The sequence below is a fragment of the Ascaphus truei genome, chromosome 10, assembly GCF_040206685.1.
Source record: "Ascaphus truei isolate aAscTru1 chromosome 10, aAscTru1.hap1, whole genome shotgun sequence".
Classification (NCBI taxonomy): Eukaryota; Metazoa; Chordata; class Amphibia; order Anura; family Ascaphidae; genus Ascaphus; species Ascaphus truei.
The window spans coordinates 20,151,617-20,166,457 of record NC_134492.1 but is presented as its reverse complement, the minus strand read 5'-3'; the positions used below and the strand labels follow the sequence as shown (position 1 = coordinate 20,166,457).

General features: G+C 39.6%; 1 protein-coding gene across 8 annotated transcripts in view; it reads right to left on the bottom strand.

Moving 5' to 3' along the window:
- ST3GAL3 (ST3 beta-galactoside alpha-2,3-sialyltransferase 3) overlaps positions 1 to 14,841 on the bottom strand; it is a 244,633-nt gene that overhangs the window by 93,276 nt on the left and 136,516 nt on the right. For all 8 annotated transcript variants that reach the window (XR_012804050.1, XM_075616099.1, XM_075616098.1 and 5 more), the window contains one exon: positions 8,877 to 8,969. Coding sequence is in view for 7 of the 8 variants with exons in the window: in XM_075616099.1 (XP_075472214.1) it covers positions 8,877 to 8,969 (93 nt within the window). In the remaining variant the exon portion in view is untranslated. The remainder of the gene's footprint in view (positions 1 to 8,876; positions 8,970 to 14,841) is intronic.

The window sequence follows — 14,841 nt, the reverse complement described above, 5'->3', positions numbered from 1 at the left end:
AACAGTCTACATTTCAAATTATGGGTCATGTTTAATTATATAATGCCAAAGTAGAAAGGCAACGGGCACTCGTAAATTGAAGGAAAAAAAGTGTCTTTATTGAGGTTAGATATTCCTCCACTATCTGTTCTGGTACACAAAGTATTAGAAGTGCAGTCCCTTTTGCCCTCTAAACTGTACTGAGCAGCCCAAGCAAAACCCACAGTAGCCTGATGCCTAAGGACATTAAACTTCATCAACTATTTATAATTGAAAAACACCAACGCCAGCAAAAAAAGTTTGTAGGATGCTCCGACATTCACACGTTCAGACTTCACACCGCCTCTGCATTTTCTCATTATTCTCCGCAGCTACTCTAGAAAGCACTAGCTGCATTAGGCATTTCTGATTTTGAAATACACATTTACATTGATGGGAATTTCCTGGACACATTTCTTTATATTAGTAAGACTTGCATTGTAAGATATTTCACCAAAATGGTTACTTTAAGTTACAGTACACTTAAAAAAAATCACCTTTGTTTTAGTAACAAAAAATAGCTGTAACCAAAAGACACATAAATTGTTTTATTAAGAGCAATGTTCAGGATATTAAGGGGGTATAGTTACTGATTGCATTTACATGAATTACATGGGCAGTAATGTTGTCACAGTAGAGCGATGAATGGGTTAAATGTTGTAAGCAGTACAGCAACCAAGTAACTTTTAAAAGAACTATGTTTCCTGTCTCTGAACATTTGCTCATTAGATGGGTGCAAATAAATGTCCCACCTTTCAATATATATCAAATAGTCCCCGGTCTGGTTCTTTTCTCACTTTATTTAGAGACAATAGAAAACATATTTCACAGCATCATTTCAGTCGGTTACATCATTCAGGCATATAGAATGTTATAGAGTGGAGAATCTTTAGCTTAGTTGTTCTTAGCTTGGGTGTTAAATGATTCTGAATTCTATAAATCCAGATACTGTACACTCTTTATAGATTTCAACACTACATGTTTCTCTCACTGTCAGCCCAAATATTCTTAGTCAATCATCAACCTTAGAACACTGTTTCTGTCTTTAGCAATATTTACCGATTCAGAAACCCCTCTTTGTTCTGTCACTAAGTAACTATACTTAATCCTATGTTGCTTGTCTTTTAAGACCCATCTCTATTGTATTGTATTTTACTACTATCTATTTAACTAACCTTTGATTCCAAACTCTTGATCATATACTATCCAACTCAGCAGACATTAAACATACCACATTTCTTAAATCACATAAAGCATTCCTACACCTGCCTGTCTTCAGACTGATTTAACTTCTTATCTTTGCAGACAATTTTCCAATATAATTTCTAACTTAATACTAAATTACTTATTTTAACTAGTAACATGCTGAATATATATGTATACAGTATAAAGAATATAGCATAATTAATATTTAGGCTTGAAATCATCTTCAGTCTCCTGTGGGGATAACATGGATGGTCATGGGGTCTGCCTTTTATTAGGGCAATAAAATAATAAAAACAATAAAAGGGAGAACCATGCTTACATGGAACGGACACGTGACACTTGGCAGAATGATTTTACATTCCGGAGAACTTCTCTCGCCTGCAGAGCCAAAAGTGACCAATAGGACACTCCACTCACTAACATCACAGGGTCACATTCTGGGTGATAATTCATATCTGGTGAAATTGCCAATAAAATTAGATATAGATTTGTCACGAGCAGGAATACACGTGTAACAATATCATGTGTCAGGGAGTGTCTGGATTGCCTGTCAGATCATTTGTTTCCCCCTCAAAATTAGAAGTAGCGCTATCAAAACCAATCTCTGTGCGTGCGTTAAAATCACCCGAACGCAATGATGTTGGTAGTGTTTATATTTAGTTGTTACCGGGAGAGAGTTAGGTATTTAATTAAAACAATTCTCTCTTTCCTAGTAACATTAGCCATAAATGTCATAAAAGATTGATGAGTGGGAGATACACCCACAAAAGGTCGGCCTAACCTTTGTCATAGTGGCAACGTTTGGGGATTAAAAAGGATTTTGAGTACCTATGTCAGAATTCATCTAAGAGGGGTATTCTATCGATATCGATAAGACGTCAATTTGAATCTTTTACCTTATTTGAAAAGATTAACTGCATTTTTGGACACGTTTTGCTAAATTTAGTTTTTTGTGTTAATTACATATTTTTCTAGCATGAGGGGGACCGAGGACTCCTGAGGTTTTAATACCTTCAATTAATCCTGGTGATGGCAGCGTAAATGGGGAGGAGTGTGCCGGTTTTTGGGGAGTGCTAATTTTTAGTGCCCTACCGGGATGCGAGTCAGCTAGATGTTATGATCCCCTTTCACAAATACACACACACGTAGTGGTGTTGTACGTGATGGTAACTAATAGCTCGATTTCTGTTCTCAACAGCCACTAACAGGTTAGGTTTTAAGGATATCACTGCTTTTCTGCTTCATTTGGTTTTGGCTACTGAGTCAAGTTTATCCTTCAAATACACTTTTAGTGGGTTGCTGATTCAGAAAGAATCCCTCAATTGCAGGCTATGCGTTGCCTGTACCAAAGATATAGAATCCAAACTAACCACTGTAATTTCGTCTACCCAGCCACATTGTTCATTAAGAAGAATGTATGTGTTTCATAGAAAAAAGGTCTTTTGTTTAACTCGTCTGGTGTAGGATACAAGAGACCCCTTAACCCTGCAGTCTACGGTCATAAAGTACTTCCCTGATGGATATCACCATTAACGGCTGGGATGAGAGGTTTCGAACGATTACTAAATGCCACAAGACAAGAGAACATCCCAATTCTTTGTAATTTGGCTAGACCCCACTTCACAGAAGGTCATGGAGCAGAGGTCATTCAGTAGTGGAAACAGAATCTCTTTCATTTTACTCCTGCCTCAAAGTTACTGGAGTGAATGATGTGCCTCTTTTCCACATTCTATCTCCCCCGATCAGCAATTTAATCATAATAATCTGTGGTTTCTTGCCTCTCTTTAGCTCACCCGCAACTTCCCCATCTCAATATTGTACAACTGCACAGGAGTGTGCACTCTCAACTGTGAGATAATCTAAGAAATGTGAAGGTGGAATCAGATGGATGGTTTTTGCATCTGTGTTAAATGCAGAGAAACGTCTAAAATCAGTATTGCTAGACCTGAGGAAAAGAGTAAAATTCTTGAAAGCTCGTCCCAAAATATCAATTTAGTACACTAATGCAACTGGACTAACAATAATTTTATTATATATCTATATAATAAAATTATTGTTAGTATATATATAATATACACACACACACACACACACACACACAGAAATAGAAACTACCACTGTGCCTCGAGGGAAGTGTTTGACCAGTGTATTCTGCCTACGCTCATGTATGGATGTAAAACTTGGACCTTAAATGTGGAGATAATTCAAAAGCTTTAGACAACTCACAAAAGTATGGGTATTACCCGAAGAGACAAGAAAAACAATGAATCGTCACAAGGGTGAAGAAACTAAAATAGTAGTGGGCTGGACATATGGCAGAAATAAATTACCACCATTGGATTAAGATGGTACTTGTAATGATAATGCCTTTTTTTTCTGTGTAGTTGTGCTACAAATCCAGCATACACAGAGTTAAATTCATCTGGAGTTAATATGACATTTCAAAAGTGTCTGTTTTTCTTCTGTCTCATAGAGGTTAGAGTCAAATCTAGCCAATATTAATGGGCCAACTTTATTGGCGAATAAAGCAACAGAACTAGGGGAATGTTTAGATAATAGTCCCTGGTGAGGCCTAAAGAGCGGCCTGGTCGGATCTTTGAAAGGCACGTTGGCTTTGCTTGGGCTTCTCCCACTTATCTTGCAGAATCCTGTAGCGTGACTTCTCAGTTTCTTTCTAGAGAATCAGCAGAAATGTCAGGAATACAAAGTTGGCAATAGATGGGATAGCAGAAATTTGTCACACCGCTCCAGTTCTGTATTACACACAGAATACATATTTATTACAGGGGGTGTGGGGTAATAAAACCATAAAGGAACAATATGTTTATATTTTGGATGTCTGGTGAACAGTACCCAGAACTACCAGAGGCACTTCGTGCCAACATCAAAGGGGGCCATAAATCCCTGAAATGCCCCCCTTTGGGTAGCAGAAAATGTGACAAAAGGGCCACTAATCATTTCCCAACAGATCTACCAAATAGAAGATATTTTGGTGTATAGTGTACACAAAAATAGGGAAGAGATATTTTTGGCAAGGAAGTTCAGCTGTTCAAATGAATACCAAACATGCCACAATAATTATGGTGCAAAGGTCAGATATTTGTATGCCCCCCAAATTTAGGAGTAGTCCTGGCAAGGCGGATATCTATGCCTCCGGCAAGCTCATCCGAACGTAAAGATGTGGGTCTTAAGATGATCATATATATCTCGGGAGGCAGGGGGTTCCCGGAGCTGAAATTAACAGGGTTCAGCTGTGAGACCCCCCCCCCCCCCCCAATGCTTCCCACCTACTTTTTTAAATTAAACATCTCTCTGTATCCTCGGCTCCAAAAATGTTTACGCACTAGAGGGTAGAAAATAGTGACTGGAACATGCTATACGCAAAGCTACATAAGCTCATCATCTCACTGACATTATCACAATGAATAAAAATGTCAGTTGGCTGGATATATCGCAAGAAGAAATTACCATAATTGAACAGGGATGATACTCGACTAGATTCCAAGGGATATCAAAAACCATGATAACAACCAAAAGTAATATATATGTATAAATCCACAAGATGGTGGCACACATGGAGTAAAGAACCTTACAGGCAATCGTGGTGCACAGTAAAGGAGATACGGGATATTCAGAATTAGATCACAAGTGATCTATATTACCGTCACAACACTAAGTTACGGTAAAAAGATGAATTTATTATTTCCAAATAGCACACAGGCCCGACGTTTCGGTCCCCAGGAGACCCTTGAAGAAGCACATAGGCCTGGGCCTGTGTGCAATTTGGATATAATAAATTAATCTCTTTGCCCTAACTTGGTGTTGTAACCCCCTTTGGGATTATTAGGGCCTTAAGGGGTTAACTGTGTGGGACCACACAGAGTAATGCCCCTTCCCCATCACATGGTGCTGGGGTGGTTCAGCAGAGGTTAAGCCCTGCTCCTTTCTGCCTGGGGAAAGTGACATCAGGCTAGGATATAAATAGTAAAGGGATAGATTCTGGAACTCAGATCCCTGGAGGAGACCCAGAGGGGGGATCTCACTGTAAATAGTATGTAAGTGTTTAGTGTAGAGATAAAGATAGGGTAAGGATCCCCTTCTTGTTGTTTTATAGTTAGGGAAAGTGCTCCAGTTAGATAGAGGCCTTATGAATGGCTTGTTGCTACTCTCTACATTTCTATAGTGACAGCCTATGCCCAGAGGGGGCTCCGCAGAGAACAGCCCTGCAGGATAGTTGGACCAGCCCCCTCAGAAGGTCTATAGCTGTCCCTACTCCAGATCGGCATGACGTGGCATGCAGTGCCCGTTAGAGGGAGACAGATCACCGACAGAGAAATCAGCACATGGCCCGACAGGGGCCCTAAAGAGATGAAGCTCTACCGAAGTTGCCCAGAAGAGGGGTTTGTTAAGTAACAAAAGGGGATCAAGCCTCAGCACCTCGCTAGCAGGCTGAGATAGGGGCAGCTAGGGAAGACCGGGTTCAGGCAGGAAAAGAGAGAAGGTCACAATGTTCATACCAACATGCATGTGAAATAAAGCTGCTGTTTGAATGAATAAAGTTCCTTGTGCCCAGCTTTGCTTACCAACGCCCAGCCTGCACAAGGTAATGCCTCCTGAGTAGCCAATAATACAGACACTGATGTATACTCCCTAAGAGCCGGGCAGGAGGGTTACATACATACATACATACATACATACCTAATATATATATATATTGTGACAGTCATGGATTCTGTGTGCTAGAGTGAGGGGCAGTGTGTGCTTTCCAACATGCAGGAGGTAAAACTCCTCTTGAGAGAGAATCTGCAGGTACACCTGGTTAATTCAGTCTGACCTCCTGATTACAAAGGGGATTAAAAGGCAGTCAATAAGCTGCCAGAACTGAGAGACTTTCCCCAACCAGCAAGGATGCCGGGTGGTACGGTTCCCCAGGTCTGAGGGACGCAGGGCATGCTGGGATCCCCACCCAGACACGGAATCTCCACATCCTGCCGAGCGAGCAGAGCTATACTTTCTGAAGGTGTGACAGTTCCAGAGGGATTTCCTGGAGGCTCCTGGAATGGATTCCCAGCACCACAGTTAAGGGCATTATATTTTGACATTCAACATGGATTGTTTGGAATGGAAGTAGCCTAGCTAGCCAGTCAGATAGTTAGGCTGTTATGTTAAGTTAGCCTCCCTAATATGGAGTATGCTTTTGGTTTTCATGATTTGGTTCTGCCTTAAAGGGATAGTGTCCAATACTGTGTTCTCGATATGGAAAAATAAACCACTGAGGCATTTGTTAAGGCCTCAAATACACTGTGTGGACCCTACCACGAAGCCGTCCAGCCACCACACACACACAAACACACACACACACAAACACACACACTGAGATTGAAGGGTTCTGACCAGATTTTGAAGCATAAATCTCTATGAGAACAGAATATACAGCAGAATATGATGCTTGAAATAAAGTAATGTATCTCAAGGTAAAATAAAGAATGCAAGATTGTACAGACTTATCAATACGTAATTCATATTTAAGCTCAGTTAACAAAATTGACTCTTTAGCACAGTCAAACACTTTTAGGTAAGGGAGACATTAAATTGGTATTTGAAGGCTCAATAGACCAGAAAATTCATAGAATGAGGTGCAAAAGCATAGAGAGGGGAAAACTATGTCATTAAAGTTCCCCAGGTTTTCAGCTTCTGTATTTATTATGTAACATTCTATTTTCATTCCAAGATAATGGTAGACAGCTGCTAATGTATATTTTCTTAATAAACATAAATAGGTCTTAATACAAAAGTATAGATTACTGTAGTCACAGAAGAGTGCTGAAGTCCTGCTGATGTTCATCCTGCTGATATTCATGTTAGCCTATCACGCTACACGAGTTTATAAAGCAGACACCAGTATGCTTTTTTCATGCTGTGTAAAAATAAATAAGCATCCACAGGGGTCATAGTGCCCTCCAGAGAAAATGAAAAATGATGTATAGATGTGGTTTGGAGAGTACTAGAAATGCAGGGGTTAGAATCCTCAATTCTTGCTACTTTTTAATCTGTCAATACTAACCAATTGCAGGAAATTGTCTGTCATCAAAATGTGGTTCATACGTTATACCAGGACTCTTCGTTCAAATTGTACTCCAAGTCAGTAACTAACCAACCTGACTCTTGTGAATAGTTAGATTTTCTCTATGTTCATACTCTTGGGGAGAACTGTTTACACATTCCTGACACTTGTACTGTATTCCTATCTATCCACAGCTTAACATGTAATAAATAAAGATAGCATTTTCATGCTGTCTCCCCAAGGCAAGCTATGCTTTTAAGCTTTCAATTTATTGCAGGTGTCTATATGGAAATTATATCTGAGTAAAAACACTTCTGCAGGTTATACAGCAAAGTGAAAAGTGGCTACCAGGGGGATCAAAGAGAACATATTTAATTTAATTTATTTATCAAATGTTTTACCAGGAAGTAATACATTGAGAGTTACCTCCTGTTTTCAAGTATGTCCTGGGCACAGAGTTATGATGACAAATACATGGTTACAAATACATATGTAGCCTAGTGCCCCTGTCTATGTGTTCCCTGGCCCTAGCATGTAAGTCCTGGTAAGTGCAGGCAGTGCTGGGGTTACACATAGTTACATTAAGTGAACTGGCATATACATCATATACATTATAATTTTCATCCATCTTGGTGTCTTCCTTTCAGTTTTTTTTTTTTTACCAAATCGGGAATTTTATGATTATAAATAGGGAAAACCTTGACAAGACACCAACAACCAATCATTGGGGGTTTTCCGGTTAGAACCGATAAAGACCGGAAAAAATGTAACTTAGCAGCCAATGGTTTTCATTGGGGGTAGTGTCCTCACGTGGTGCTCTTGCCTGTATGAATATGACTGTGCCGGCGCGGGAACGGGGTAGGAAATAGTGACTGGAAAATTCTATATACGCAAAGCTACATAAGCGGTCATCTCTATATGAGAAGATTCCTTTGGATTGATATTGATTTATGGTCGTCAACACTTATCAAGTCACATAGGTCACAGATGTTCCATGGAGGAAGCTCTATTCCATCTGCAGTCAGTTTACAATTTGGGAACAGAGATCAACTTGTAGGAATTTTGCTGTCCGACTGTCAATATTTTTACTGCTATGCTACTCCCTTAGCACACAGCCACTACACTTTATGCCCAATACCTCTGGAATGCCCTTCCCCTCAACACCCGACTAGCACCCTCTTTATCCACCTTTAAGACCCACCTTAAAACACACCAGCTTAACAAAGCATATGAGTAGCTCCACGGCTAATACAATACACCTAATACATACAGTAATGCTTGGCCCCTTGCAGACGCACTTACCAGCGTCCTTCCTACCTACCAATTCGATTGTAAGCTTTTCAGAGCAGGGACTCCTCTTTCTAAATGTAAATGTTTAAGTTTGAAGCACTTATTCCCATGATCTGTTATTTGTATTATTTGTTATTTATATGATTGTCACGTGTATTACTTACTGTAAAGTGCTATGTACATTAATAGCGCTATATAAATAAAGACATACATACATACATAGGGGTTAGTAGTCCTAAAATGTCGGAAGATGTCACAAAATTAAATTGGTAGCTAAATTATCTACTGGGCAACTTACTTTGGAAAGATGGCAGTCATTAGTGCAGAAGCAAAGCCGGGTCTGCACACACCTTCTGAGAAATTGGCGTACCTTGTTGCAAGTTCTGCTGGTCTGTAAGAGCATAAAAACAAACACGTGTGGTATGAAAATGTCTTGTGGTTATAAAGAAAACATTTTAATCTCTTGCATTCACACATGATGGCATTCCTCATTTAATACTGATACTTTAATAGGCAGGCACAGGTTTAGGATTTGTGAGCACACTTAAAACAGAAAATACTAAGTGTTTTTCATGGTCGTTTTTACATTTTGAAAAAGGCACACTAGACCAGGGGTAACCAACTCAATCCTCAAGAGCTACCAATAGGTCAGGTTTTCAGGATATCCCTGCTTCAGCACAGGTGGCTCAATCAGTCCATGCTTCAGCACAGGTGGAAAGACTTCATACAACCCTGAACAGGAATATACTTGTAGTTGTCACTGTGGTACAGTATTATCAAAAATACAGTAGTTGGTGTGGATAGGAGAGAGTTAATGGACCACATCATGTAGTATCTTACAGATATATATCTATCGTGCTATTCTTGGCTTACACTTAACATTTTTTTTCATTTAGAGGACCCCTTGCTTGGTGTGTAGCAATATATTTCAGTAGTCCATTTGAATACTAGTGAACTATTGAGAGAGAGGAGAGAGGAGACAGAGACTGGAGAAACCAAATTCTAATAAAACCCACAAAAGAAAATGGGTTGTAAATAGATCCACACACAAATGTCCAAATGTAGTACAAATACAATTTGTTAACACAATGAAATAGAAACACACATTTTATATATATATATATATATATATATATATATACATACCTCAAGCCATAAAACACATCCACACCGGGGGAAGGAACAGCACAGATAACATTCCAAGAGACACTGTTTTTAAGTTTACCTTTTGCTTCATTCATTGTAACATCGCCGGAAGAAGAGATCAGTGTATCTAGAAAGCTCGCACAAATAAAAGCATTTCGTTAGCCACAGAACGGTATCATCTATTTATTTTTTAATTTTTTTGATTATTGAAGCTCGGCTAACACGGTACTGATACCTCTACATACATATATATATATATATATATACAGTATATACACTCACACACATATACATATATATATATATACATATACATATAAAATGAATAGACGATACTGTTCTGTGGCTAACGAAATGCTTTTATTTGTGCGAGCTTTCGAGATCTCTTCTTACGGCGAAGTTACACTGAATAAAGCAGACAAAGGGTTTACTCAAAAGCAGTGCATCCTGGAATGTGACTAGAGCACATCCCTCCCCCTCTGTAGTGTGCGATTTATGACTTGAAGTGTTAAATAGTCCCTGAATATGAGGGATGTAAGAGTGTGTGTGTGTGTGTGTGTGTGTGTCTGCGCAAGTATGTAAATATAAATAAATAAAGAGCCCACAGTGTATACAGCGCTTTACAAAAGGTGTGTGTGGAGTGGGATTGTATATCAATGGTGTGGGTAGGTGTGGAAATGTGAGAGGGTGTTGCATTACTAAAAGTGTGTGTAGATACTATGTGGTCCCTATTGGCATATAGGGATGGGATTACATAGAGTATTTGTATGTGTAAGAGACAGCTGTGTGTGCATACATATAGCGCAGTATGTATAGACATGGCCATTAGCACTCATGGGAAGAGAGTTCTCTTGTGTCAGTAATAACTCATACAACATCGGTCTCGGTTTAGGCCACTGTCAAGTGTCCCAAACAGTTGCATAAATTTGTATTCATGCAACCATCTCTCTTTCGGGGTTCTACGATTACCTTGGAGTATGGCCACCTTCAGATCGTTCATCTTATGGCCAGAGTCAGAGAAAAGTGTATAGATATAGATAAGGATAGTTGAAACATGTCTGACAGTTGGAATTTATTCTTAGAGCTACTGTTAACAGAGCTTTTAGAAATAAACAGTAGTTCTAAAATTTAAAATGGCAGTATTTAGGTACCGTACGGTTCATGCTCATCTACTATATATTTGGGAAAGTTGTTTGTCTGTTCGCTATGCATTTGGACACCTCTTAAGATATTGTAATGAAACTTGCATGATGGTTCCTGAGATAAATGAGCAGATTTTTGACTATATTTTTTTTAATCGGATGCATTCGATGAGTTATTACAATTTCTGTAAGCAGGTCAGCCACTGGCTGTTGTACCTGGCAGGTAGGCTATGAATCTGGCACGTGACATCAGACTGGTGACATCATAATGCCCATAGCCTGGTGGCAGATAAGGAGTCAGATAGCTATAAACTTTATAGTATACGTTTACACAGAAAGCAGACAAAGAAAGAAAGTGAGGAAGTCTGTTGGCAAGTGAGGAGAAAGTAAGAATGCTGGAAAAGGAGAGAGATGCAGAAAGAATTGGAGAGATCATAAGGTATTAAAAGAAAGTGATGGGAGGAAGAGAGATAAGGGGAAGGAGATAGATAGGAGGGGGGGGGAGAGAGAGAAGGTGGTGGAGGGTGAGATGGGGAGAGATGAGGTTGGTTTCTTACAATTCCCAAGCAACAACAGGTACTTTCAGCCAGTATCTGATAGTTATCGGATGGTTGATGTTTGAAGCAGTGGGGTTTGGTTTACAGATTTGACAGTTTAACTACCAAGTGCTGGTGTTAAAATGTTAAATACTTAAAGTATTTACGTTTCAGTTAAAGCCATATTATGAAGAGTAAATGGATGCTGGAACCATACTGTGTTGGCGGTGGTGGGGACTGCACCTTGGGAACACACACAGCACCAATGGAAAGTAGATGTCTTGAAAGCCTGGCTAAGGTCGAGCATCCTCAGCAGTGTCTTATACTTGACATACCAGGGAAACCTGTTTTTGGGTTGCTTACAATAATAACATTGTAAAATAGAGGCCATGGAAAGAGCAGAAGGATAGAAAAGTATTGTGAAGAACTCCAATTATATCAAATACTATGTCTATTTACTAATGTATCATTATCTACTGTGAATGGCTATTAAAGTGTAGTCACTAATTCACCAATTATCAATAATAGCTACTGAACAGAAAACTTTTTTTTTTTTTTAGAATTTGCCTTAACAGGCTTAAACATGTATGCAGTGTCAAGATTTATAAAGTAGAAGACAATAGTTTTCTTATAACTGTAACTCCCTGAGATTAAAAGAAGTGTTCTGCTAGCACAGGAAGAGTTCAGCTGCTTGAGCCTCTCAAACTGAAGAAGTTGTCTGACGCTGTCTTAGTGATGGAGATGCAACCCTCCTATAAGTATCCTGGAACTGTAATACAGGGGGGAAACCTGAGTGAAATTGCAGTTTACTACTGAAGGAAGGATAAAAGCTGACCTTTTCTTATAGTGAGAGATTTAAAAGGGATCATTTGCAATATAGATCTGTTATGCTTGCCACTAAAAACTGATCTCTAAGTGATCTATTAAATCTACGACGTTGGATGGATAATTTCCCAATAGTACCTTTACTGGTGTGAAGTGAAGAGGGGAGCCACTCATTTTATTTACATTTAATAAAGCACATTTTTGTATAGGATTTAAACCACAGGGTCCTCTGCAGCTAAACTGCTTTATTTATTTTCAACTCCGAGGATCCCCGAGTTCCCAAGATACTTAACAGTTTAGTTACCAGTGGTGTGTGATTAAGCCCCCTCCCCTCATTCCAAAGCAGTAAAAAAAAATATATATCGTGTAGATTGTTGTTTTAAGCTAGTTTACAGGGACTTAACGTGAATCCCTCTGACTTTATAAATATATAAAATCTATCAAATATATATGTAGTATCTAATATTTCCACAGTCGCTGTTTGTGTATGGGAAATAGCTATGGACTGACCTTATGACGTCTATGTAAAAAGGCAAGCATAGTGTCTTTATGAGCTATACATTTCTTTTTTTAACGTCTTCTTGTGTGTACAAGAAAACATAACAAGTGTTGCATTATAGCATGTATTCTGTGTGCGGCTGCCTTCAACTACTGTAGCTATTATACAGATAAGTATCCTCAGTAAACGTCTGAAGTAATCATGAAGATACAATCTCTGCACATTAACTGGTTAGTTCAGTGATATGTCAACTCTATTTCTTACAATTTCACTGCAGTGCAACACTTGTTTTTTTTTTTTTTTAAAGCTTTTCACAATATTCATTATTGCAACTCTGACGATGCAGCAGATCAGGGGTTGCCAACTCCAGTCCTCAAGGGAACAGGTCAGGTTTTCAGGGCATCCCTGCTTCAGCACAGGTGGCTCAGTCAGTTGATCAGTCGATTAAGCCACCTGTGCTCAAGCAGGGATATCCCTGAAAACTGACCTGTTGGTGGCCCTTGAGGACTGGAGTTGGCCACCCCTAAAGTATATGAATCAGTATCAAAAAGGAACTGAAAAAGTTGGATGTCACCCTATCTGATATTTATTACAAGTGCGAGCCTCAAATTGAATAGAAAGATTTGCATCTCTACTGTATATTTATCCCATTTCTGTGTCTGGATACAGGATGGAATAATTAACATCCACAAGGATCAATCTTCATTTTTTCCAACCTTTCTAAAGTTAACCTCTATACAGTATTAAGAGTTTGTTTGTACGGCTAGAATGTGGTGTTCATCACACACTCATCCAGAATTATTAATTAGGTCACGCATCATTACTTCATGTTAAACAAACTTCTGCAGTGTCCAGTCATTCCTGAAACATGCAACAATTCAAAAGATCAAAACAATCCAGAGTTATTGCCACAGATACCGGTCAAACAAACATTACTCAGGATGAAAGGATTACACTTACAAAACAGGGTGAAATTATTTTGAATCCTTTGGATATTTAGATGCATGTTAGACATATTTAAGAATGACGGTGAATATTATGATAGTAATGTTTGTAATTGCTGTTCTTATGAAATCATTCTTATGAACAGATATGTATAGTACTTTATATATATACATTTTACTGCCTGTGCTGAAAGTTGCTGTAAAACATTGGTATTCCTGGAGTGCACAGTTGTAAGGCAAGTGTATTTTATATCACACACTACACTGTGTATTGCTTGGCAGCTAAGCAGTGATAAGATGGGTATTTGGGATTCACATTATCAGGTGTCACACAGACATTGTCATGGCGCTTATTTGCTCTATTCCCGAAGCCAACATCTCAGTTCCACGACATTCTATATGGATTGTAAAGATTATTATTAATTTACACCTAACATCAAACAAATCACACCTAACATCACACACACAAGACCACTGCGGCCTTAGGCTTTGCGGGGCCCAAGGTGGCACGCTCGCAGCGGGCCCCACACCTGTAAAAAAGTTAAGGGGACTTATGTTGACGAGCGGCCCTCCTTCGGCAGTGTTGGGTCTTCATGTCACGGCGACATCGCAGGAGGCGGCCCACTCCAGAAATGGTAAGACCAATCTCACACAGAAACACACACCTCTCTCTCTGCCGATCCGCCGGCCCCGCCCTTCCTCCTCTCATCGGCACCGGTATCCAACTTCCACCCTACTGGAGGACCAGCGCTCCCTCCTCTGGTCGGGTGGAAGTTAAATCTCGACGCAGACAAGAGGCGGGAGCAAGGGGCCCTAAAGGTGCGGGGCCCTAAAGGTGCGCGGCCCAAGGCAGCCGTCTTGGCGTAAGGCCGGCCTTGCAGCAGGAATATTATAACTAGCCAATTTCCTCCATATATATGAGATGGTGAAGGCTACAACTATTTATCATCAAGTATTAAAGCAGCCAGAGGCAGGACAGCAAGTAACCCAATAAAATACCCCTACAAAACCCCTTGATACTGGATTACATTAGTTGACAGCATGAACCGCTCCTCTTCTTCCAGTGATCTGTTAACCCAAGATGCCAAGAACATTGCAGAAGCCCCTCGCTCTGTATATTTGAAAACAGGGGGAGAGCTTGGTAATATGATTGTTAAGGCAAGTGATATAC